Genomic DNA, 26,329 nt, shown 5'->3' on the forward strand with positions numbered 1-26,329 from the left:
AGTTCCCTGGACCTGATGGATTAGCAATGAGACGCCAGAACCTGTCTGTGATTCTGTGGGGCCACCTAAAGCTGCTGCCTACAGGGATGGGACAGTCTGAGGATGAGGAGGCTGGAAGTTTCCATCCCATGAGGCTCTTTAGCAGACTCTGGCTCTTGCTTAAGAGAACCCTGGTCTATCGTGCAAGGCCCTGAAGTCTCAGCAGGCTACAGAGACATGAGTTGTCATGGCTGGGAATGGCCTTCAGCAAAGCCCAGGGCAGCCACTTGCCTGCAGCCCCGGGGCCTCTGCTTGTCCTGTTGATGCCTGGGGACATAGATGTGGAACCCGCACAAGCCTTCCAGAGTTTACTTCTAGAGAATGTGACAGCTACTCCTCTGTTGGGATAGTTGGAGGGAGGGCAGAAGACGGGGCAGACAGATAAGTTCCAGGCTAGCCCAGGCAAAAGAAAGCAGGTGCCTAGAACCTGGGAGACACACACACAGAGCAATCACACTTCCTGCCAGCTATAACCCATCACAACAGAAGCCTGAGGAGCAGGGAGAGTGGAGTCCCTCCTCCTGTCCTGATTCTAATAGCCACAGCACACTCACTGTCTGACCGTCTACCCCTCTGTTCTTGTTTATCTGACTTTCCTGGCTAAGGCAAGGCTATCCCGGTTTCCATTTGTCTCTGTTAAATTCTGTTCCATTTTCCCTTCGCTTTCCTCTCTCTTACTTCCAACAGTTAAAAACAAAACAAAAACAAAAAACAACAACAAAAAAACCACTCATATTTGAATCCTGATTTTTTTTTAAAAAAAAGCATATGTATTGTGTATGTGTGTGTGTGCGCGCGCTATAGTGCGTGTGTGGAGGTCAAAGGATAACATGTGTGGCTTTCAGGTCTCTTCCTCCACCACGTCAGGCCCTGGGATCAAAGACAGGCTCTCAGGGTTGGCGACAAGTTCTCCTGTTCTCTGAACCACCTTCCCAGGCAGCCAGAGCTGTTACCCTGGTGACACCCAGATAAAAGTGGAATTATCAGGGCTGGCTGAATTCTAAATTGGATTTCACAGTAGGCTGAGAAAGTTGAAACCAGGGAAAGTTCCCAGGGTAACAAAAACTGCCAAAGTCTGGAGCTAAGACGAAAGGATGGACCATCCAGAGACTACCCCACTCAGGGATCCATCCCATAATCAACCACCAAACCCAGACACTATTATATATGTCAGCAAGATTTCGCTGAAAGGACCCTGATATAGCTGACTCATGTGAGGCTATGCCAGTGCCTGGCAAATATAGAAGTGGATGCTCACAATCATCTATTGGATGGAACACAGGACCCCCAATGGAGGAGCTAGAGAAAGCACCCAAGGAGCTGAAGGGGTCTGCAACCCTATAGGTGGAACAACAATATGAACCAACCAGTAGCCCCAGAGCTCGTGTTTCTAGCTGCAAATGTAGCAGAAGATGGCCTANTCGGCCATCATTGGGAAGAGAGGCCCCTTGGTATTGCAATCTTTATATGCCCCAATACAGGGGAACACCAGGGCCAAAAGTGGGAGTGGGTGGGTAGGGGAGCAGGGCAGGGGGAGGGTACAGGGAACTTTTGGGATAGCATTTGAAATGTAAATAAAGAAAATATCTAATTAAAAAAATAAAAAGAGCCCTGGCATGGCATTAAGAAACAAACAGGGAACCTTGGGGGGGGGGGGGACTGCCAAAGTCTTCATTCTAAGGAGGCCTATGTATGCCCAAATGAGTGCAACACTAGAGAACAAAGAGCCATCCAGTTCCTGGTCACTCCCAGCCAGCGGCTCCCTGTGCCTGTCCTAGGCTATTAAAAATGGGCAGTGGTGGTAAGTACCTTTAATTCTAACACTCTGGAGACAGAGGCAGGTAGATCTCTGAGTCAAGGCCAGTTTCGTTACAGAGCGAGTTCCAGGGCAACAGCCAGAGCTACACAGAGAAACTCTTATCTCAAAAAACCAATAAATGTATGTTTAAGCCAACATATATACCAACATTTGGGGACAACCTGCTGGCTGGGAGGTAGGGCAGCGATGCTCCGATTAGCAACATGTAAGACTCGCCTCCAGTAAGATCCTGTGGTTTGCATCCAGAAGAATCTGGCAGGTTGAAGCCCTCCTCTGTCAGCCACGCTTGGGCAGCGACCACAATCCACATTCCCACCACCTGCCTGCAATGGATATACAGTGTGAAGAAATAAGCCTGTCATTTAGCCACTGGATGTGGAGAGCTTCCCTTCTTCATCCTGCTTTAGCTTAACCTGCTTGATATGACCTCGGGGGTGACACCCTTGATATAACGACATCCTTTGGGGGTGACTTGAGCCAAGTTTTCTGCACCTGGCTGAGGATGGTGGAAAATCAGATCCAGGCTCCGTTCAACTTTCAAGTCTTGCCAAGCCTGGCCTTGTAAGTGGGATGCTGGAGCTCTCACTCCCGGCCACAAGGAGCAGAGGGAAAATGTGAGTCTTCAAGATGAGCACTATTCAGAGAGCCTGAGATCCGAGTAGGGAGTAGTCTAATAACTAGGAAATGACAACCTTAGCACACCATCTCCACTCAGCAAGCTTGCCAGGGAGACGGGGACAAAGGCAGCCAGACATTCAGGATGCCAGTCTTGCCCCCTTTGATCTAGTAGTCAGCCATAGTTTGTAAAGAATGTTTTTAGTTATTCTTTGACAATTTTAAACATGTAAACATGCAATTTGATCATCCGTACCCCAGCTCTCACTGAGTCTGCCTGGCGATACCTGTTGGAATGTTGGCTATTCTTGCTGGCTTGATCTTATACCAGTCTTGTGCAGGTAGTCATAGCGACAGCGAGTTCATGAGTGAACCGGTCATGCCATGTCCAGAAGACAGCATTTCATAGCCCTTCTTCCTGTCCTCTGGCTCTTGCATTCTTCCTGCTTCCTCTTCCATGATGTTGCCTGAGCCTTGTGTGTGTGCCTGTATATGTGTGTGTAAATGTCCCATTTACGGCTGAGCACTCGATAGCATTTTATTCTCAGCACTTTGAAAAGTTAGAAGTCTCTGCATTGACTGATGACCGCTGCAGAGAGAAGTTGAAGGTAGTTCTGATTTATGACTATAAACATTAACAGTTAGAATGCAGCATGACAATATGACCATTTAACAAAAAACGACAGTGGGTTTTCCCTAAGCCTTAGGGCCTTAGGTCTATGGTCTTGACTTTTGATAAAATTTTATGGGATCAGGCATGAATGACTTCCCATGGAGCAGGCTTCAAATCCAATCCAAAAGCAGTTGGCTACCCCTGTACATTTGTGCTTCTATTGCACCAATGAGCACATCCTTAATAGGATGCAGGGTTGGCCACGGGTATAGCTGATATCTCTTTTCTCCCTCACCCTTACCACCTGCTGCCTGCACATACCTTTCAGCTCCGTGAGAGAGAGCCAGCAGGGAGGAAATCTTCAGGTCAGTTCCAGCTTGATTTATCTGTCCTAAGAAACCAAAAGTGCATTGTGCCACCAGCACGAAGGTCGTACCATCTAGTGCTTGTGGGCAATGGCAATAAACCTATGCTTTTGGGGAGGCTTTGGGGACTCTCTGGCCAATAGATTCTAGGGGAGTACCCTGGCTCCTGGCACTGGAATTTTTCTCAGACTCATTTCTGAGGCTTGTACCCAAATCCCTCTCATCACCCCCAAACCCCACACTCTTGGAGTTTTGAATACAGTCCGTGTCTACTGGTCCCAACCCCATCTATATTCATCTCGAAGCCGAGTTAACTCAGAACACATGGGGCACTAACAGTGTAAATGCTAAGGTATTAATATAGCGAGTATGTTCAGCTTCTGTTCTACAATAGGGAATGTAGATGCATTTTTACAGTACAGAGTACAAAGGCTCACACACCCATCCCCCACCCCCTATTGTTTTCCTGCTAGTTTTAGTTCCACTTGGGGTTATAATAACCTGTGGCTTTCCCTCACTAGGGCCTGCTGTGGCTGGAGCGGTCCTTAACTGACAGTCACTACCACAGAGTAAAGTTCAACAATGGCGCCTGCACATCCCCAGTGGGCACATCTCTCTGCTCTGAGGACCCAGGGCTGGTAGGAAGGGCCTCCCCCATAAAGGTCACCAGAAAGACCTGAAGAAAATGGCAGGATTTTTATGTTGTAGAGGATCCAAGAGAAGGGAGTGCTTTAACCAAGAGAAGGTCCACACTGCCTGGACATCATGGTGGCTGCTAATGACCATATGCTTCTAGAATCTTCTCTCCCCCCCCCCTCCTCTCTCTCCTTGGAGTGGCCCATTGCAGTCACTGGTTTGCATACAACCCTGATCGTGTATTGCTCCACCTGCACTGTAAGAGCCCAGAGACCATCAGTGTCCCCACCGGCCCCAGCAGGGTAGTAGCAATGCCCTGCTTAGACCCCGTGTGTCACCACGGCTCCTCAGCTGAGTGCTCGTGGGAAGCCTCATTCCTGCAGGGCCATTGTGACACCCCAAGACTGCGTCAACAGGACAAGCCAAGGAACTTCCACCTTTGTGTGGCTTCACCGCTTGCCCTGCCGGCCCACCATCCACGTGACAGAGCGGCTTCTTCAAATGTTCCTCCCTTCTCTGGACTTGATCCACGAAGCTGTTGGACACAGAGAAACTGCCAGTCGCTTTCTCAGCTTCCTCCTCAAGAGTGTCTGTGTGCCAAAAAACCCTGTTATTAGGAATGTCAACATTGCACACACTGGAGCTAGCGAGCAGAGACACAACCTCTCTTCACTGTCGCTCCAAGGCAGATGTGGTTGGTTCTGCTAAGAGCACCCAGCCATCCTTCCTCTGCAGAGGGGGTGAAGGAGGCTGGGCCATGCTTCAGTGTGCTGAACAGAAGTCCTGAGGAGACAGCCATTAGGACAGTGGCCCCATGTGTGCACAGGGCTGAGGGAGGAACCACTTTGCTGTCTTCCCCACTGGAGAGAGAGTCTCTCCCTTCTACCCTGGGGACCCTGGCTTGGAAACAGATTTCTAGATGTTCGCACTGAGATAGGTGAGATCAAGTCTCCTGCCTCCCCTGAGCAGCACAGTCCAGGCCTCTCCCTTGGCTTCCCACGGGTGCAGAGAAAGAAGCTAGGCAAACTTTGAAGGCAGGGAAGATGCTACATCCCAAGCCAAATGGGCAGGAGAGGAACAAAGAGGGTGTGAGCATGTCCTCTCAGGGGACAGGACAGGCCTGGAACTACTGTGCCATAAATACCATGCACGGGGCACCTCAGCAGCAAGCAATTTATACTCTTACAGTTCTGGAGTCACAGATCAAGCTACCACCCGAGTCCCAGAAGGCTCCTGCCCTACACCACCTGTGGCGATCCTTAGCTTGGACTAAAAGGCACAGAGGAGACTGGTAAAGCACACCTCTCGGTATCTCTGTCAGTGCTTTTCCTCACACGATTGGTTCCATGAGGGCTATGATCAACCAACCAGTGATTGACCTCATTGAAGGACGTACGGCACCAGGAGAGCCTCGGACCATTCCCAGCATGCTCTCTGCTCTCTGTCGGCTTGCGGTGTAAGATGTGAGCCTTCAGCTGCTGTTTCAGTCACCATGTCTGCTCCTCCTTTCTGCCATCTGGAAGCATAATCCAAATAAACTTCCTTCTAGAAGTTATCTGGATCATGGTTTCTTGTCACAGCCATAGGAGAGCAACTAACAGAGGGCATGGCTTTGAAGGAGTACCTTGGCCTCAGTCTCTCTCTCTCTGTCTCTCTCTCCCCTTCCTGACTGCCATAAGGCTGTTCTATCATATCCTTCCACTGTGATGTTTTACCTCACAAAAACAACATCAGCTTACTATGCCCTGTAACCTCTAAAATCCAAATCACAGTCTTTTTCCCTTAAAGGTTTGTTTTTTAAATAGGAATTTTGTCACTCACAACTACAAAAAAAAAGAAAAAGGAAACCCACAAGATTACTTCAATATGCATGTCCCTGAATACCCTTCCAAGTATACTCGTGGAAATGGAAATTGGAGTGGGAGTTTAAGGAGCTGGAAATGGGAGCAAGATGATAAGGGGGTGTGCTTTAACGCTTTATGTTATGTGTTGACATGACTAGACTGTGGGATGCCCAGTTAACTGGGAAGACATCATCCTAGGTGTGTCTGGGTGGGATTAACTGCTAGACTTGGGAAAGCAGATGTCCCTTCTTACTGTGGGCGGGCTTCATCTAGTCAGCTGAAGCCAAACACAATAGAAAGAGCCACCCCTCCAGTCAAGAAAGGATTCCTCCGGTCTGTTGGCCTTCAACCTAAAGCGCTAATTTTTTTCTTTTTTAACCTGACTTAAAACAGTTCTCTGGCCTTGAGCCTGTGGCCTACACCTAGAAACTACACTGTTGGCTCTTGGAGAAGTAGCCTGAAGATCTTGGGACTTGCCAGTCTCCATTAGCATGTGATCCAGTGTTTTTATTGGCCTTTTTGTTCTTTTTGTCTTTCTCCCCATCTCCGTCTCTTCCTCTTCTCTCTTCTTGGATCTGTTTCTGTGCAGACTCTTAACTAGTATAGATTTTGATACCGTGGATTTAAAGGTCTTGCTTCGAAATAGTCACATTCTAAGGTACTAGGGTTAGGGCCTTCCTTACCCTGGGGATGTAGGGCAGAGCTCTTAGTCACTGACTAGCAGGCCTTTGATGGAGGTTCAGGTGCCAGAGGAGGCCTGGCTTATCCACCCCAAGGTGCTTTTCCTACCTTTGCCACTTGGCTCCCTTCCCCCCAGAACCAGGACTGATCTGGATCCCGTCCCTCTCCAGCCCTGCACAGGGACAGCTGCGAGCTGAGTCACCTCAGCCAGGTCTCTTCACAGAGCATTCCCTGATTTGAAGTATGTCTCACTCTGCATGGTGGCACCTGTCTATAATGTGAAATAATTAATATAATAAATATAATAATATAATATAATAATAATATAATCCCAGTTCTAGAGAAGCTGAGGCAGAAGGATCAGGTTTACCAGCCTGGGTTATATAACAAGTTCCAGGCAAGCTTAGGCCTTGTAGCAAAGCACTATCCAAAACAAAGCAAAAATTTATCCCCACCAGCAGCAAAAGGGTTACTTCCAGCAGCTATTCCTTAAATATACAGTGGCCCTGAAGCTAAAGGAAAGACCCAGGGCCGTCCTAAATATGAGTCATCTCTTCCTAGTCTGGGTCAGGGATGCTTCTGCCAAGAGACAGAGCCAAGAGTACCACTCTGGGAGTCCCCACTGTCATGGTAACACATGTTACTAGAGATAGAGACACATGTCGGAAATCATCACCTTCCTGAATGTTCTATTCCACATTCTGCAGTGGGTAGCCTGCAGGGCTGGGCCCGGGAGGCCAGACTTAACTGCTGCTCTAGAGGGCCTGACGCATGTGTTCCATCTCCAGGAGACAGCAATATGACTCAAAGAATTGGTATGCTGGCACCAAGATCCCAGACCTGCCACGCTAGGTTTCCTGAGCATTCTTAGCCTGAGGGAGAACGGTAGGGAGACAGAGCTGGGGCTGAGGAAACACAGGTGTTGAGGGGTAAAAGTGAGAAGCCGGTCACACATTAAGCAGGAAGACCCTGCCAGGCAGTGGATATGGGCTTGGGGAAGAGTCTGGCCTGCCTTTCAAAAAGGAGGCCGCACCAATACCGGACCAAAGCCTCGTAGAATGAAGCTACCCAGGACCTACGAGGGAAAAAGAACAAGGGAAATACACAGTATCTTCTACCCACCTTGGGCCTCCAATTCCCCCATGCTTGCCTCCAGCCCCAACCCCAGCTCCAAGTGACAATTTGGGAAAGTGGAATTGAGCTGCCGGTCACTGGCCTGTCATTTGGCCTGCTCAGGGAATTCCCGTTAAATTTGTTGGGTCCAAAACACTAACCTAGGTCTGATTCAGCCAGAAGACAGAATCAGAGAGGGAGAAATAGCCATACGTCTCAAGGCTGCCCCTGATGTGATGGGTGTGCAACCCCGCAGCAGCAGAGCTTTGCGGGGGGGGGGGGGGTGTTATTTTCCCTCTTTGCTTCTTTGCTGGTTCGCTTGCTTTCCTACAAAAGCCCCAAAGCCCTAGAAAACCGGGTGTAAATAAACTATTTTCTGTGATTACATTTTTTGAGAAGGCTCCTGTTTAAAACCATCTCTCTGTAAACATTAGCTTGTATTCATTTGCTAGAGGTGTGTATGACCCACAATTTCCCCAAAGCGAAGCACATCTTTTATTAAATGTCATACTGCACGGGTGTTGGAGACATCTGTGACACGGGTGGCTTGGTTCGGCAGGAACTGGCTTCTGAGTTATAAGCCCTCTGTACCTCAAGTTGGTACAGGAACTGACCCTTTAGAAGAAGGGTGGCAGTGGGGAAGCTGGGCTCCACCAGAAACAGCAAACAAAAGAGATGGTCCTGTGACAGTAGGATCCCGGTAGGAGTTTTGTTAATACTCCCTCCCTTAGCGGCGTGGTGGTGGCACATGCCTTTAATCCCAGCACTTGAGAGGCAGAGGCAGGCGGATTTCTGAGTTTGAGGCCAACCTAGTCTACAAAGTGAGTTCCATGACAGCCATAGCTATATAGAGAAACCCAACAAGAGCAGTGTGAACACAGTGGGCAGGGAGGCCACCGGGTAGGACTTCACATCCTTCTGGGCAACTTTGAGAATGACCTTGGTAAGATCCTAGCTCCAATCTAAAGTTTGTAGATGTATAAAGAGTGTGAATGGCCGATGACATTTACCAGCTCAAATAACTAGTGGGACATCCTGTTTGGGAGGAAGGGCTGAAGTGAGGACATCTACAAATATAGCTGTCCATGACAGCTTATCGTCATTGCCAAGGAAACAGGATCTGGAATCGAAACTGAAACTCATGTTGCGTGCTGAGCGCATGTGTACACACACACACACACACACACACACACACACATATGTTCATCTCCCTCTGCTTCCTGACTGCAGGTGCAACCCGACCAGCTACCCCAACCCCAACTACCAGGTCTTCACTGCCATGATAAGACTGTGCTCTCAAACTGTGAGCCAAAAGAAACCCCTCCTCCTTTCAATAGATTGCCTCCTGTCAGGTTACCGCAACAAGGGAAGTAGCCAATCGAGCGTCCCACCCTTGCTGGAGAGCAGACACCCACACCTGTGTCACCATACACTCACTTCCCAGTGATTCACTCTTTGGCAAGCGGGTGGAGATGTGTGAGCACACAGGGACGCCTCCTCTCCAGCAGAGTCATTGTCCATTCATTACCTTCCCCATCTGTCCTGCAAATGCTGGGGGGAACTCCAGTGATGAAACGCAGGCACCATGTCCTCCCAGAGCCCCTCCCGCCCTCAGTGACAGCTGAGGCTTTGGATGTCAGTGATCTTGGGTCTCATATCAACCCTTCACTGACTGAAAGGTGAGGTGGGAGTGAGCTGTACGCAAGATGTGGAAACCACCAAGCCATTGGGTGTGGGTAGGAGGTCAGGAGGGAGACCAGAGAACTGGAAGCATAGAGCGCAGGTGAAGTCCACAAAGAGCAAGGACGGACCTGAGCCCGGGGCTGGGAGAGAACAGGGAACATTTCCAGGAAAGCCAGATATACAGGGCAAAGGGGTTCAGTCTCAGAAAGAGAAGAGGCAGGCAGCCATGTTAGCTTCTAGGAAAACCAGAAACACCAGCAATTATTTAAAAAGCCAATGTTTAGTGGGGACCTGTGAATTAGCTATCTGATAAAGATGGAGAGGGGACCCTTAGAAAGGCTAGTAAGAAAGAAATGTGGACAGGAGAGTTCCAGATGGCCACAGCTACACTGTGAGGGGCATGGTAAGCCATGTTAGTTTATGTCCCTGAGAGTGATCCTCTGCTAGACCACCAGCTCCAGCCCACGTCTTCTTAGAATCATACAGTGAGTAGCAAGTAACGTAGCTCAGGAAGTGATGGCTGGATGGGTGCTCCTTTGCTGACGGGTTCCAAAACCGCAGCGCCTGTTAATTGTAGTCTTCTGTTTCCCGTTTGAGAACCTAAACTTGCACTTGCTGGTCATACTGACCAACTCCCCGAGAGTCCTCACTCAGCACGATCAGCCCCTTGTCTGAGGGGAGTGAGGGGAAGGCTGGAAGAGGAGGCCTGGGGACTGCACCCGTTGTCAAGGGCTGGAGTCATCTCTCCATGAAAGTCTAAATAAGCAACAACACAAGGTGAGGTTCACCTTATTCCTTCCACTAGAAAGAGTAATTTTGTCCTGGGTAATTCCTTGAGTAAGAAAATGGCCCTTTGTACATGCAGAAGATGTTAGGGACCGTGGTCTATGTGGCTAAAGGAGACAGAGATCTGGGTTGCCTCTGGCTCCTGTGTCTTTTGAGCAAATGCTTGTTCCAGGCATCTTTCGGGATGTCTGCTTAGCAAGAGCAGGAGTCCAAGAGGCAGGCACACACATCATTCCAGCAGCCTGGGCTTCCTAAACCCTGTAGGGCAAGTTGGCATGTGTAAGTTACAGGAGGCAGTGTTGCACATTCTGTGGGACAGGATGCATCCGTGTGTGCCCACATGTACAACCAGCCTCCTTAGGATCTGGAAACAAAAGCAGCCAGAGCGGATACGCTCAGACTCATCTGGCTTGCTGGTCCTGTAGGGTAGGAACCCGGTCTCTGACTCAGGAGTGTCCCGTCTTCTGCCAGCATCCAGGAAGCCTGCAAGTAGGCTAACACCTGTTTGCAGTTCCTGACACAGCCGATGTACTCTTAGCATGTCAGCATTCTTGGTCATTCCTAACGGATGCACTTGAGCAATTGCTTCTTGCAACATAGTAACTGTTTTCAATGGACCAGAAAATCTTAAAAAGTCTTTTGCTAAGGCTTGAATAGGAGATATCCTCCCTGTTGACTATCCAAGACTGTTGAAGTCCTGGTGCCCTCCTGGTGGGTACTACACGGAGAGAGTGGGAATGTTAGGTGATGGTCTAGCTAGAAGCAGGTCACTTCGGGCTTGTCCTTGAGGGTGGTATTGTTTCAGACCCTTCTCTGTCTCCCGCTACTTCCTGGCCACTGAGACTGAGCCTTGCTCTTTGAAACCATCAGTCTCCATCAACCCCTAAAGCTGCTATGTCAGCAGCAACAACAGCAAAACCTAGCACAGCTTCTGCATTTACATTCCCAACAGGAGCCTGTGAACTTGGCAGAGGCCTACAAAGACAGCACTGAGGGCGCCAAAGACACAAAACAAACAAACAAACAACAAAGTTGAGAGCAGCTGAAATTACCTGGGAGAGAATTTTTTTATAAACAATATAAAAAATCCTCTTTATTTTAGTTTTCCATGATTGCACAGATCTACGTAAACAAGGATATTCAGGTTCGGGATTGGTTTCCTAAGCGATGATCTCAACCTCCACATGGAACTGATTTCCCAAGGGACAGAAATGGTCTTTGATCTTTCTGAACCATTTGTCTTCAAATTCTTTGGAGGACGCAACCACCATGGCAGTCAGGGCTTCGGGGCCCACACACTTCACCTCCGAATGAAGCTCCTCTTTTATCTTTTCTGGGACAATGTCTTCCCCCATAGCCTGTATCAGCACGAGGAGAGGAAAAAACAAAGCATTATCCCAGTCACAGAGGCGGGAGACAGAGATCATTTACCAGCTGAAAGGCCTTTCACACTGAAGCCCTGAGGGAGGCGCTGCACCACAGGAGGGGCCCTGGTCCCAGTGTCAGGGATACCACCTGCCTTGTTTCCATTCTCATTCTCCCTGAGAATCCTGAGTCCTTAGGTGGCAGCCAACCTTTCTATGCCAAAGACTGTTCTGAGGACAGTGTAGCTGTGGGCTCCTCCCTCCAGGTGAGAGGCTGGGGCTGAAAGGTAGGGGCAGAACTCAGACAGGTATGATGTGAGACACGAATCCATATTGCCCAGGTTCCCCCAAGGAAGGCGAAGACAGTGAAGATCCAAGCAACAGGTTGCTATGTCAACCTCTTTCAGACCTGAAAACTCCCAACCCTCCACAGCCAAGGGTCTCTCAGGGCCATAGCACATGCCCCTAGAGGCACAATATTGCCCCCTCCTGGTCACAGTCGCAACTGCAGGAACACAGACTCAATCCCAGGATTTGATGAGACAATTCAAACTTAAGTTCCAGAGAGCCTTTCTGTAAGCTCAGTGGTCCTTTGGTAATGAGTAGCAGCAACGAGGGGAAGGAGGTCCTAACAAGCTTTCAAAGCGTGAGAACTTACACATCAGCCAGCAAGAATGCTGGACAAGCCACTCAAGACACTAATTTATGGGTCCTCCTACATCTAATGTGGCCATGAAAACGACAAGCACAACCAAAGAATGGCTCTTCACAGACTCCAGGCTTAGTGTGTGTGCACGCATGTGTGGTGTGTGCTTGTGTGTGCACGTGTGTGTGGCATATGACCCTTGCTTGTGTATACCAAATCCAAAGGAGGAATTCTTGAGTCACCCTCTGCCTGATTTCCTTGAGATGGTTTCTTGCTGAGCCTTAAACCGGCAGTTCGGTTAGGCTGGCCAGCCAGCAAGCGCACAGGATCCACCTTCTCTGTCCCCAGTGCTAGGGTTCCAGGTATCTGCAATCAAGCCTGGCTTCTATGTGGAGGCTGGGGATTAGAACTCAGGTCCTGGGGCTTGTGCTTGCAGCTAAGAGCTCTTTCCCACAGAGCCACCTCCACAGCCCCACATCACACAGTCAACAAGATGCTGTGCTTTTTATTAAACCTTACTAATTCATCAGCTCTGGGGGCTTCACTGCTACATTCAGTGTCTCTAAAGTCATGACCTGATATGTCACATGTCAACAGCGTGACGTCTTCTTTCAGCAGCATCATAATGACATGACTCACAAAGGCTGGCTTCTCGGGTTTTTTACTTTTTTAGAGACATCTATGTCATTCTGGCTGGCTTCAAACTCATTATGTAGACCAGGCTGGTCTTGAACTCACAGAGATCCACCTGTCTCTGCCTAACACGTGCTGGTATTAAAGGTATATGAATGCATGCCTAGTCTTAAAATTAGTATTTTAAAATATGGAATAAAACACTAGAAGTCATTATCTTAAAAGGAAGTTCCTTGGGAAGCTGAGCTTTCACTCTGAGGCCGACCAGGGCAAAATAGTGAGAAGCGGTGGCCGAGGAATTGTCAGACAGTAAAACACCCGCCTTATGTGCCTGAGGACTGTTTTTGATCTTAGGAACCCGTGAAAAAGCATGCATGGAGGTAAGCCCCTGTAATCCCTGTGAAGACAGATGGGAGGCAGAGACAGGTGGGCCCCTGGAAGCTCCTGAGCAGGGCCTACACAGCAAACACGAAGTCAGCAGGGGACCTGGCCTCTCCCTCACCTCACACACGTGCATTTACCCACACATTCAAAGGGGGGGGTGTCGGGGATCCCTGAACATGGGACACATGTAAAGTATCACGGGAGGAGAACATGGTCCATACACTGGATTAGCAATGGAGCTAATTAGGCATGATTAGGCATGGCACACATCTGATTTTAGCATGCACAAACCTAAGATTAAATATTGAACTGCAATGTTGAATATTGAATTGAATTGCAATCTACAGCTGTAACTACTCTGGAGGCCACAGAGGTCATTGTACTGGGAGCAGAAGAGCTGAAGCACACAGCCTCCCACTGCTATCCTCAGCCATGTTCTTCACAGAAAACCAGCGACAGAAAGGGCTGGCAGAGGCTTAAAAATGGCATCTGCACTTCTCTGTAGACATCAAGGTGACAGGGTGGACGGAGCGAGAGGACACTTCTCATGGCTGGCCTATGCTGCCTCTGGCCCTAACCTCAGGCTGCTGCATCCTCTCTAGGCCTCCTCCAGCCCTGCCTGTCTTCCCCATCACCAATGTTAGGAGAGGAGGAGGGAAGCTACATAAAGTCCTGCTCAGCTGCGGACACTCACCCATTAGTGTCAAGTCCAGCACCATGGCTAGCTCGGTGGTATACTGATTGCCTAGCATGTACAGGTCCTGGGCTCAATCTCCAGCGAAAGACTTATTACCCAGTGAATTCCACATTGAAACAATGTGGAAATAAGGTGGGCATGTTACTTAGGATGCTCATGTGGGCAGGCTAATTAACACTGCCGAGAATCAGAAAGCAGGGATACAGCAGGTGAATGACGGAGGACCACTCTGGTGACTTGGGAAACCCAGAGGCACACAGTGGAGGGGGACAGAGGTCCTTCACAATGAGATGAGATCTGGTTTTGGTATGGGAACAGCACAAAATCACCATGACGCTCGCTGCCCTCTATAACCGTACCTCCTCCATCAACAGCAAAGTATCTTCCCTAAAGTTGAAGTCCTTTACTTTCCCTGCAATTTCCTGCTGAGTCCTCAAGTTCTTCTCCAACGCGAATGATGTTTGCTGAGACTGGGCGAGCTGAAGCAGGAGCCTGAGGAAAGAGAAAGTCTCAGTGGGAGAGGCTTCCCTACAGGGACCTGAGCCACAGGGCAGCAGGGAGCAGGAGCTCAGCCAGAGCCGGGCACTAAGCTGCCAGGAGTCCTGCTGGCCTCACTAGCATCATCCCGAGTGCCTGCAGCTTCCATTCTGAACAGCTGCCTTCCTGAGAAAGGACCAGGACTCAGGGCTGACACCGCTATCAGGTGGCTGAAAGCAAAAATAATTCACTCACTGAGAAGCAGCTCAAAGCCAGCCCAGCCACATGGTCTGCTCCTGGGATGGTGGCATCTGCTGTCTCCACAGAGCCTGGACCTCAAGGAGTACTTAGCTTTGCTGGCAGATGTGAGTACCAAAACAGGGTCAAACCTCAAACGGCCAGTTCACAAACCGCCTTACTATGAAGTCCCCAGAGATCCTAACCTGGTGTCTCCACTCACTCTCCTGTTCTTCTGAGTTCAGCCCCCTTTCCCTAATGAGGGGCTCTGGCTGGGTGGTCCATGGGCATCACGTTCTCAGTACATCAAGCTGAAGTCATTCATCCCCTTATCCTGCATCTGCCCTGCCATGCCTGGCATGATCCACCTCAGTGAATAGCGCCCAATCCACCCCTGCACCCAGGGCACCCAGTCTCCTCCTCCTTTTCCTTCTTCCTCCTCTTCCTCCCCCGCCTCCTCTTCCTTCTCTTCTTCCACTTCTTCCTTCTCCTCTCTCTTCCTCTCTCTCCCTCCTCCTCTCTTTTCTTCCTCTTCCTCCTCCTCCTCCCCCTCCTCTTCCTCCTCCTCTTCATCCCCTCCCATACCTCAGCTGGTCACCAATCCTATCTATCCACACTGCAATGACGCCATTCTCTACTTTTACTAATACTGCACTATCGCAGGGCGGATCCCATCCCTGGTGACCATCGTCTCTCCACAGCTCCAAATGGTCTCTTCTAGCCCACCTTCCCTCTCTGGATCACAGCTCAGATCACACTCCAATTCAAAGTTTATGACTATTCCCTGGGCCTTCAAGAAAAGGATGGAATCTTTAAGATAACACCTAAGCCAGGGCGGCAGCACATAGTTGTATTCCCAGCACTGGGAAGGCTGAAGACAGAGCAGGAAAGTTCCAGGCCAGCCTTGGCTACACAGTGAGCACTGCCTCAAAACCAACCCACAAGCAGAAATGGTAGAGTCTCAAGCTAATAAAAAGCCAGACAGGATGAAAGTGCTCTTACTGGCATTTACCAATTGCTTGTCACAGACCATGCAGCTTCAGTGAGTTCTTGAGGTGACTTTACCTCCACACCCGCAGGCTGTAGACATTTCCCCCATTCCTCCATCCAGCAAGGGGAGGAACCTGGAGCTCAGAGTCCATAACTGTGCAAGGCCAGACAGCTGGCCATCAGAGCATTCCAGACTCATGCGCTCCACATCAGCCATTACTCAGAGTCCGTTAGAATCAGACCTGGCTCAGACCCCATGATCCCCTCGCCTGGGACGGCGGCTTGCAGCTCCCCTTGGGCTTCTCCCACATTGCTGCTCCTGCCACCTGTGGTGCTCTGCATGAGACTGGGTCCCGCAGGCTCACACAGGGAGGCATTATCTCCAAGGACTGGGACCTGTGGCCTTGTTGGAATAGGTGTGACCACTCTTTAGGAACTGTAGGAAGTATGTCACTGGGAGTGAGTGGGCTTTGAGGTTTCAGAAGTCCAAGCCAGGCCCAGTGTCTCTCTCTTCCTGCTGCCTGCCTAAACTAGAATTCTCAGCTAGCTCTCCAGCACCATGTCTGCCTGCACACTGCCATGCTTCCTGCCATGATGATAATGGACTAAACCTCTGAAACTGTAAGACAGCCCCAATTAAATGTTTGCCTTTATAAGAGTTGCTGTGGTCATGATGTCTTTTCACAGCAATAAAAACCCTACCTAAGACACCACCAGACCATGTGACTGCTCCTAGGCCTTTTAGCCAAGCTTTCTCTCTATATATCACCAAACACAAGAGCACACCTTCCTCACCGGACGAACAGTACATGGGTGAGCAAGACAACACAAAGAACTGCGGACTGCACAGACATAGGACTTTGGGGCCATAAACTGATCTCAGTGTGCAGCCTCAAATCACAAGGGACACTATGAAGGAGTGTGGACAAAGCACCCAGTACTTGGTGGCCCGCTGCTAAGCACTCGTCCCTAGGACACTCAGTGGGAACACAGCCCCAGAAAGGTTGGTTCTTCCCTTCGGTTGGGCTCCGTGGTGCTCTGCTCACACTAGGACACAGCCCTCAGCAGCTGTGTGCCAGTCCCTGCCTGCATGTATATTTTCTTCAGCACGGTGACTGCTGCAAGGAACGAGAGTCTCGTTTTTCCTTTTTTTTTTAAAATCATCTTTATGATCCTTGCACCAAGCAAGTGCCTGGCAAACGTGAATAAAAGCAACAGTCAGTAGGCATGGTGGCACACCATGAGGTAGAGGTAGGTGGATCTTTATGAGCCAGGGGCTAGCCTGGTCTACATAGTGATCATGAAACTCCTGCCTCAGGTTCCCAAGTGCTGAGATTTTGGGCCTCTACCAGGCATTATTAAGTGTTTTAATATTCGTTCCTGTCCTGTTGTGGTTTGGTGTTCATTTCCCAGATGGCTGAGTTTTCTCACTGTAAACAGAACAGTGAGAAACATGGATGCACAAGTATCTCGGTGGCATGCTGGCTTCAGGCATGACTGCGTCAGGCAGGTGCCCACGAGTGCACAGCTCGGGCATACGGCAGTTTTATTTTTGTTTTGGAGTATGTTTGTTTGTTTGTTTGCTTGAGACAGGGTTTCTCTACATAGCCCTGGCTGTCTTGAAACTCTCTGTAGACCAGGCTGGCCTCAAACTCACAGAGTCTATCTGTTTCTGCCTGTCAAGTGCTAGGATTGAAGGAGTACACACCAGGCCCCAGCTTGGGTCTTTCTGAACCCCACTCGATATATGTTTGGCTGCACTAAGTCTAAATTCTCACCAGCCACGTATGGGATTCCTCCATCCCTACCTACCATGTATGCTAACTTTACATTTTTATTTAAAGAACTCTTTCCTCCCTTAAAAAAACTAACAGAAAAGCAGCAGTCTTTCTGCAGGCTCCTGTGTGCTGCTGCCATGCGCTCCCCAGCTTACCTGGCACGGAGCAGAGAGGCGCATGCTTTCCTCCGAGCCTCCATCTGTGCCTCTTCCCTCCGCCTTGCCAGGCAGGTCAGCGTATTCTCCTGAGCACTACAACCACTCGCTTCCACGGAGAGCAGTGCGTTCTCAGGCAAGGTCGTGGGCAAAGACAAAAGAGAGCCTGTTCCCGAGTGTACAGAGGAGGGAACAACAGCCTTGTCACTTGAGGCAGAACTCTTCTGTCCCTGCGATGACACGCCTGCTGGCAGGTCGGGCCCTGGACTCAGGTATGCCTCTGCCAGCTTACACCAGCTCCACGGGTTGAGCGGGTGCAAAGCAATCAGCTTGTGCAGGCAAAGGATCGTGTGCTCCCGGCTCTGCAGGCTGGAAAAGATGGCCAGGTGGAGGTGGAGCACCACGGTCAGATGGTCTGTGTTGGTGGCTTTGCTTTCCTGAGGAGAGAAAGCAAAAAACCTTAACTACAAAATGTTTTCATATAAAAATGGGAACACCCAAAGGCCCAGGTTGTATATATTATAAACCTGAGGCATCTGTAAGTGCTGCATAGGTCAAGAGAACTTAATCTCTTCTTCAGATTTCCTGCGAGTTGTCCTCCGCATGAAAGCTATGGCTGGCACACATGTGCACAGGAGTTTCCTTCTGAGCAGAAAACCCTTTCGATGTCTCTCTGAGAGCCATTATCTCTGGCCTAACCTGCCATATGGGTTAGGGAAATAGCCTGTGGATTAGGGAAAGGGTTCAATTTTTCCAAGTTAGTCTACAGAGAGCAGATGGCAGAATGAAATGACCTTCAATCTGATATGAAATAGAAGGAAAGCCCAGCCTGCCCCAGTCACAATCCTGCACAGAACTAAACTGAGTGTCGAAGGCCAAACTACCCAGTACTCAGCCCAGTCACTGGTGGAAGTGGATGCCTGCTGGGTTCCCGGAACATTCCTCTACCACATGGGAAAGCATGAGATCAAGTCCCACGGAACTTATTTGGTGAGTCCATTCCTACCCGAACACTGAGCACACCTGGCTTTACTCTTCCTATTGCTGAAGGTTTAGCCGTCCAGAGAGTCCACTTAAGGTCTACAGGAGCCCTGGATTCCATTCTAAATACAGCACAGCACCATGTCCGCCACATGCATGGCTGTGTAGCAATGAACTCTCTAAAGTCAGGCCGTGCCTTTGGGAGGTGGCTCCGTGGGTAAAGATGCTTGCTGCCAAGCCCCAGGACCCGAGTTCCATCCCTGGAGCCCATGTGACCGCAGGAGAAACTGACTCCTACCAACTGTCTGCTGACTGTCACCTCTTCCTGCCACACCGCTCTGCTCTATGTATCCCACCCCTCTATGCAAATAAACAACATGTAAAAACGTTGTTTTAATTCTGCCTTTTATTTCTAATGAGATCACGTTTGGATTGTCCCTAGAAGCTACTCTTCTGCTGCTGCTGCTATCTATAATGCACATTGTCACTGGGAAAGCAGGTGTATGTTAGTGTGAAGCAGGCGCTACACAGACCATAATCCCTCCCCACTCCTGCTTTTTAAAAACAAAAACAAAAACAGGATACATGTTTGGTGGGCCGGGATTATGTAGCCTTGACTGACTGGCCTTGAACTTGTGATGCCCCTACCAGCCTTGCTCTGCTAGACTTGCAGACATGCAGCAGAGTGCCGGTCTCTAGACCACGGCTCTGATAATAGGACGAATAATCTAAAGTTGGCTGCTATGCTAAGTTAATATACAAGGGTTTGATAGCATGGTTAGTATGTCCCTCTTTGGACATTAAAATCCATTTAAACATGTGTCAGGGATTTTCTCAGCACTGCAATAAAACAATGGAGACTAGAGATGATTCAGTGATTAACAGAACTTGATGCTCTTGCAGAGGCCCCAGATTTCCCAGCACCCACACTGGGCAACTCACAACAGCTCCAGGGAGATCCAGTGTCTCTGGGCTCCCAGCACCCGCACTCACACGCCCATACCAGCATTCACATGCCCATACCCACACTTAGAACACCCTCATATATACAAATATATATACATACATACATATATATATATATGTATACATATACATATATATATATATATGTATATATACACACACACACACACACACACATATAATTAAAAACTTACATCTTTGAAACATCTAGAACAAAATCACTCAAATCTATCGCTCTGGGTATACATTCCTCATAAAAGCAAAACTTCTGAAATTAAGATTTCTAGGCAATAATTCTCATCTTAGCACAGGAAAAATACTCCAAGAAAATAATCACATCTAGCACTCTCTGCTTTCAGCTCAGTAACTACACTGCTGATTGTTTCCTTCGGGAATCCTGGCCCACCAAACTCTGCTTCTAGTAGGAAGTTTGTTTTCCTGTCCTTGGTACAGGACAGTGTAGAACAAGCAACGGAGCCACTCACCAGTTCTGCTGCCATCTCCAGCGCCTCCTCATGCCTCCCAAGGTGAGCCAGACACCGAGCCTGGCCTTCTTGGACATCCCGTTTCATGGCAAAATTAGTAGATGGTAACTGTTCGGAGATACTGGAGTATTCCTGCAGGGCTTTCTGGCGATTATTAAAAGAAAGAAGGGAAGGCATGAAAGGGTAGGGAAAGGAAAGGAAAGGAAAGGAAAGGAAAGGAAAGGAAAGGAAAGGAAAGGAAAGGACCCCGTGTAGAGATGACTTTTTCCTATGCAGAAAGTAAAACGCACTCCTACAATAACCTATGGGAGACCAAGTGTTTCGACCGGTACTATGAGTTGTTTTCTAAAAGGCTGAGGCAGAATGGCTGCAGGTCATAACGTCTACAACTATGGAAATATCACAGTATTAGAGAGAACATTCTAGAAGCAAAAAGAATAGACTTTGAGTCCTGGTTTTACTGGGACTTTGAGGTATGTGTGTGTGTGTGTGTGTGCATATGGAGAGAGAGACAGACAGACAGACAGACACCTGAATTTGCTACCTAGATTAATTAGGATGGTCTTGAACTCACAGATATCCACCTACCTCTGCCTCCACCTCCCAAGTGTTGGGATTAAAGGTATATGGCACCAGACCCAGCTATATACCTTATTAATATTTGCCCAAAGATGAAATGAGACATGTATATGAAACAATCTGGCATCTAACTGTTCATCCCTCCCTTCTCTTGCATGTTGTGGGGTATTTTGTTCCTGTGACATGTTGGAGATTCACAGGCGAGTGGATATAAATGGGAAAACAGACCTACAGGGATTCTCAAAGTAGTCTTTGTCTGGGATTATGAAAAAACAAAACATAATATGGACCCTGTAGAAAAGGCGTAGACTGAAGAGTCTAAGATTATCTGTAGGCCCCAACAAAGACTAAATCCATCCACAAAGCACACTGCTAACCTGACACACACTGCTCTCTGCATGTGCTACTGATGATAAAGCCAGAGCCCAGCTGAAGTGCCAGAGTCCCTCGCGTGTTGACCCCCACCTCGTACTCCCGTCGTCTGTAGGCCAGGTCCCCTCTGAATTTCTTGAGAGTGAGAACTTCAATATCATCACTACATTCTGTCTCTTCATAAAACCACTAGAAACCAAGAAGATAAAGTTTACGATGGAGGCTGAAGGTACGCTTTTCCACTTCATGGTCAAAAGCACTTTCCCATGACGCAACCATCTAAACGTCAAGGACACACTTCTTCAGGATGACACAAAGCAAAGCAGTCGACAAGGAATGGCTATATTCTGCTTTTTAAAACAGCATCTCATCGTACGCCCTCCAAGTGCTGAGATTACAGACCCGTATGACCACATCAGACTAAATGATACGTGTTTACATGCTCAGTAAATGTGTGCGTGCCCGTGTGGTGTGCGGGCCAGAGATCAACGTTAGTTGTCTCTGTCAGTCTCAATCTTGTTTCCTCAAGACAGGGTCTCTCACTGGAACAGTCAGCTAGATCGACTACCAGCAAGCCCCAAGGCACTCCTGTCTCCGCCTTCCTGTGCTGGTTGGCACGCCCAATTTTTTATGTGAGTGCTAGGAATCATGAATCCTCATGCTATACGCCAAACACGTCACCCACTGAGCCACCAACGACAATCTTCACGATGGCCCAGATTTAAAAAAAAAAAAAATTTTAATACATGTCATACGTATGTGGGTCTACCCACGCTACTGAGCACATACAGAAGTCAAAGCATAAACTGCTAGTTGGTTCTCTCCTTCTACTCTTCCAGCTCTGGTGACAGAACACGGGTCATCAAACTCGGCTGCAGGTGACTTTACCTGCTGAGCCATTTCCCTGACAGCCCGATTTTTATTAAAATGATCACAACGGTCAGTGAGATACCTCGGCGGGTAAAGGCACCTGTCACTAAGTCGGACAACCTGATTTGATCTATGGGCCCCATGTGGTGGAAGGAAAGAATCAACAACTGCAGTTTGTCCCCTGACCGCCACACAGTGCCATGGCTCTCTCACCCACACACAAATAAATGATCGTGGTTTTAAAAAATAAAAATTGTAATGATCACATGTATAAACATGTCAATAACAGATTTAAAAAATAAATAAAAGCACACGGTTTCAACCAGAGTGAAGTTATTGGAAATGACAGCCACCAAGTGCAGTCCAGTGACTCTTAAAGTGCTATCTGCTTCCTTTTAGAGCAATTGAGAGTGAATAGGGACTGACAATATTGTGCACAAGACGTAGGAAACTATGATTATGGCGATGGTCCTACTATAAAAATGCTACAAAGGCACACCGAGCACAGGAAATTTTAACTGGAGTCAGGTTTCTGTGCATCCCAGACAAAGATTTGGAGGATCTGAAGACACATCTGTAAGATGACCTCCTCTGATGTAAACCCACTGGACATAAAGTGAGATCCCGATCTAACTACCAAGAAAGAATTAAAAAAAAAAAAAAAAAAAAAAAAAAGGATGAAAAGCATTCTGCACGCCCGATTTTCCAGCCCCAAAGCAGCATCTCCTATTCTCTTTTACAATAAAACCTGCTGAGGCTGAAGAAAGTCTCTCTAAATTCTGTTGACTCGGTACAGTTAACATTGTAATAGCTTGGCTGTATTCTGAGAAATACACTTCACTGAGTATCAAGGCTCATCATAAGCGTGCTAAATTAGTGCCTCTCCTTCTACTGGGCCATCACAGTAGGAAAAACTTTGTTCTATTCTTCAAACACCGGGTCACTCGAGACGAGGTATTTGAGCCACCGTTAGGTTCGGCACTCTGCAACCATTTAGTCACATTAACTAGCCATCTCAACTCAACAATAACATATCCAAGTCTCAATATATTACTAGGAAGTGATGAAACAAAATTAGCTTGAAACTATTTTATTCTTCTAGGCAGCCAGCAGGCCTGCAAGGATGGGCCGGGCTGGCGGCAGGAAGGGGGCGTGTGATGCTAGCCCGGGCCCGCCTGCAGGACACGTGGGTTGAGGGTGGGGGACGGAGACAGACAGCACGAGGGTACAAGAGTGAGGTCGCCGGGCTTGGTTGCAGGGCGGGTGGACAGTGACGGTGCGGGCCTCGCCGCAGGCCGGCTCCGGAGCGGAGCGGCAAGAGGGCAGCCGTCTCACCTGCGGCTCGCAGAGCTTGGCGCGGTAGGGGGAGGGCGGCTCGGGCCGGCGCTCCGGCCTCTGCTCGAACACCGAGTCCTCAAATTCGCCGCCCAGCACCCAGCATCCGGTCTCCATCGCGCCGGCGTGCAACTGGACCTCGAAACGAGGCGACACCTAGAGCGACGCCCATCACCCAGCCTCCAAAGCGCGCGACAGCAGCCGCGCCAAGGCTGCCGAGACAAGGTAGAGTCTAGAGCGGCATCGGCGCTGTCGCCCACACGGAAGTGGTGGGTTGTCGGCCGGAACGTTGCATTCTGGGAGTGGTAGTCTTTCAGCGGCCGCGCAAACTGGGGATTTCGTAGGGGAGCAGAAATTCTTGCCTGACTCCAGGGCCTCCTAATCCACCCAACAAAGGTTTTGACCTCTCTGTGTCTAGAGCTGGATAGAGTGAGTTCCCCCTGAGTACCTCGAATAGTCCGGATCTCTGGAGTGCTAGTTAACTTGGTAAGTATCAGCTTTAAACCACTGACAGTATTCTCCCCCATTTTATTTTGCATTATATTTCTTCAATTTCTTTCCCAATAACTGAGAAGAGCCCGGTTATTCTTGTCTTGTAAAAGGAGATACTGGGCTTGAAGAAGTCAGGTAACTTGTTCAGAAGCCCAGGTTCTCTGAAGAAGAGACCAGAACTCTTCACGCATTTATTAAAAAGCTAGACATCGCAATTTAAAGGCTTGGATCAAGGCTAGCAGAATTAAGAAATGTTTTGACTCTAGAATGTAAAGGTCGTGGACAAAACACTGGCTTGTGTTATAGAGCACTAATGTGGAGCTAGTAATAAAGCTTTTCAATCACACTTGCTCCTCTTCCACCAGTTGCTTCCAGGGTTTTTCCTTCAGCCCCATTTTCTACTCTACAGACTCGTACAGGGCAACCCAAACCTCCCCGGGTTTCAAAATTCATCTGCCCGTGGCTCACCAAATGTGGAACTCAGTGCATATTCAATAGCCTCATTGGAAGAGTCCGCGCAGGGAGCCTCCAGGTAGTAGCTACTGTGGGATCCATCCAGAGAAGTTCTTTTTTAATACCTGGGGTTTTGTTTTGTTTTCTCATCAGAAATGCAATACTTCTTATTAAGAAAAATTCAGATATTATAGAGAATTATAAGAAAAGTTCCTAATATCACCAGGAAAAAAATTATGTCCTAAAAAGGGCTATACTTGCCCTAATCCCAGTACGCCCTATCTATGCCCAGTATGGTGTCAGCACAATACTGAAGGACTGCAAGGGCCATGTGTGTGTGGCTCTGTTGCCTTGGCTCACTAGCTATGTGACTCAGTATATAAAATGGGTATTGATTAAAATAAGGCACACAAAGCTTTAGAGGTGAAAGGGTGTCATGGGTCTATTCAAGATCTCTGCTCCAGGAGCGGAGGAAGAGCAGAGCAAAGGCCAGCAAGGAGGAGTTTTTCCAGCTTTTTCTTTATGAAAGATATTTGATCTCAGAATGTCTTCCCTCCTGCTCAGGCCTGCTAGCTCTAGCCTCCCGCCCAACAACTGAGCCAGAGCTTGTGCTAAAATGGCAGCAGTTGTTTAAGGGCTGCACGTGGGGAAGTGATAGCTCTTTGCCCTTTGCACTCAAGATTCCTGGGCTCGGTAGTTTACAACCTTTTGCCAAAAGAACCTTCTTGCTTACTCTACTTCCACAGTCATGGCAGATTTGTCTACAAAAAGAAAACTATGTCTGTTGACTAGTAATTGTTTGCCTTTCATTTGAAAATGTGAACCCAAATCTTATATAACAGCCAAGGCAGGCTTCTCCCAGCTTGAGTCAACCAGCATTGCCTCCTATGATAGAATTTCAGTTGAGAGTGAGAATGTAGCTATTAGGGCCCTGGGAAACCTGATAGATACTGTAATGGCTGTTCCTGGTTGTCAACTTGACTGTATCTGGAATGAGCTACAATCCAGAATTGGAAGACTCACCTGTGATTCTAATCTGGAGGCTGGGAGATACAAGTTTCTGACCTGGATCTTGGCATGGAGATCTTGAAGCATAGTGGCTATGAATCCCAGAAGTGGTGGCACACACCTTTAATCTGGGCTACACCTTCTGCTGGAGACCTACATAAGGACATTGGAAGAAGGAAGAAGGAAGATTCACTCTTCTTCACCTGCTTGCCGTGTGGGACTGAGCAATTGCTAGATCCTTGGACTTCCATTCACAGCTGCTGCTGACCATTGTTGGGAGTTGGACTACTGTAAGTCATCAACAAATCCTTACTATATAGAGACTACCCATGAGTTCTGTGCCTCTAGAGACCCCTGACTAATAGATTCCAAACTGTAGTTAGAATTAGGACTTTTAAAAATCTCCTACTACCAAAAAAAAAAAAAAAAAAAAGCCGGGCAGTGGTGGCCCACGCCTTTAATCACTTGGGAGGCAAAGGCAGGCGGATTTCTGAGTTCGAGGCCAGCCTGGTCTACAGAGTGTGTACCAGGACAGCCAGGGCTACACATAGAAACCCTGTCTCGAAAAATCAAAAAAAAAAAAAAAAAAATCCCCTACTACAGTCGAAGAGCCAGGGCTTGGAATCAGAGTTGCAAAACATGGCCTCACCTAATAAGCCTCAAGACAGTAAACCAATAAAATGAGAGGGCTTTAGACACTGTAACAGTTAAATCTACCCTGTAAGCTTAGAAATTGCAGGTGTCCTGGGCAGTGGGGGCGCATGCCTTTAATCCCAGCACTGGAGAGGCAGAGGCAGGCAGATTTCTGAGTTCAAGGCCAGCCTGGTCTACAGAGTGAGTTCCAGGATAGGCAGAGCTACACAAAGAAACCCTGTCTCAAAAAAAAAAAAAAGAAAGAAAAAGAAAAAAGAAAAAGAAAAAGAAAAGAAATTACAGGTGTTAGGGCAGTGTTTCTCTGTTTCTCAACCTGCCTAATGCTGCAGCCCTTAAATACAGTTCCTCATGTTGTGGTGACCCCCCAACCATAATATGATTTTGTTACTGTTATATAAATAGTTTTGGAGATACAGGTTTGCCAAGGGGGTTGTTACAGATTGAGAACCACTGTGTTAGAGTAAAGGCGATTTTGGCAGCTATCAAACTGAGTTGTTGCAATTTTTTTTTTAAATAGGTTCTTTTTTTTTTTTTTTTGGTTTTTCGAGACAGGGTTTCTCTGTATAGCTTGGTGGTTGC

General features: G+C 48.3%; 1 protein-coding gene across 2 annotated transcripts; it reads right to left on the reverse strand.

Moving 5' to 3' along the window:
* Positions 1–11,252: 11,252 nt before the first annotated feature.
* C15H8orf76 (chromosome 15 C8orf76 homolog) lies at positions 11,253–23,398 on the reverse strand. 2 transcript variants are annotated; one of them, XM_021183179.2, is made up of 6 exons: positions 23,144–23,398; positions 21,032–21,127; positions 19,988–20,131; positions 17,556–17,992; positions 14,278–14,410; positions 11,264–11,552 (listed from the first exon to the last, which is right to left on the reverse strand). In XM_021183179.2, exons 1-6 carry the CDS (start codon positions 23,258–23,260, stop codon positions 11,355–11,357), a joined length of 1,125 nt encoding a protein of 374 aa, XP_021038838.1. In that variant the 5' UTR covers positions 23,261–23,398; the 3' UTR covers positions 11,264–11,354. The 2 variants fall into 2 exon arrangements, with proteins under 2 accessions (XP_029325239.1, XP_021038838.1); XM_029469379.1 differs by lacking the exon at positions 21,032–21,127 and having other exon boundaries at positions 11,253–11,552.
* Between the last annotated feature and the right edge of the window lie 2,931 nt (positions 23,399–26,329).

Source organism: Mus caroli, chromosome 15 (genome assembly GCF_900094665.2).
Source record: "Mus caroli chromosome 15, CAROLI_EIJ_v1.1, whole genome shotgun sequence".
NCBI classification, from domain to species: domain Eukaryota; kingdom Metazoa; phylum Chordata; class Mammalia; order Rodentia; family Muridae; genus Mus; species Mus caroli.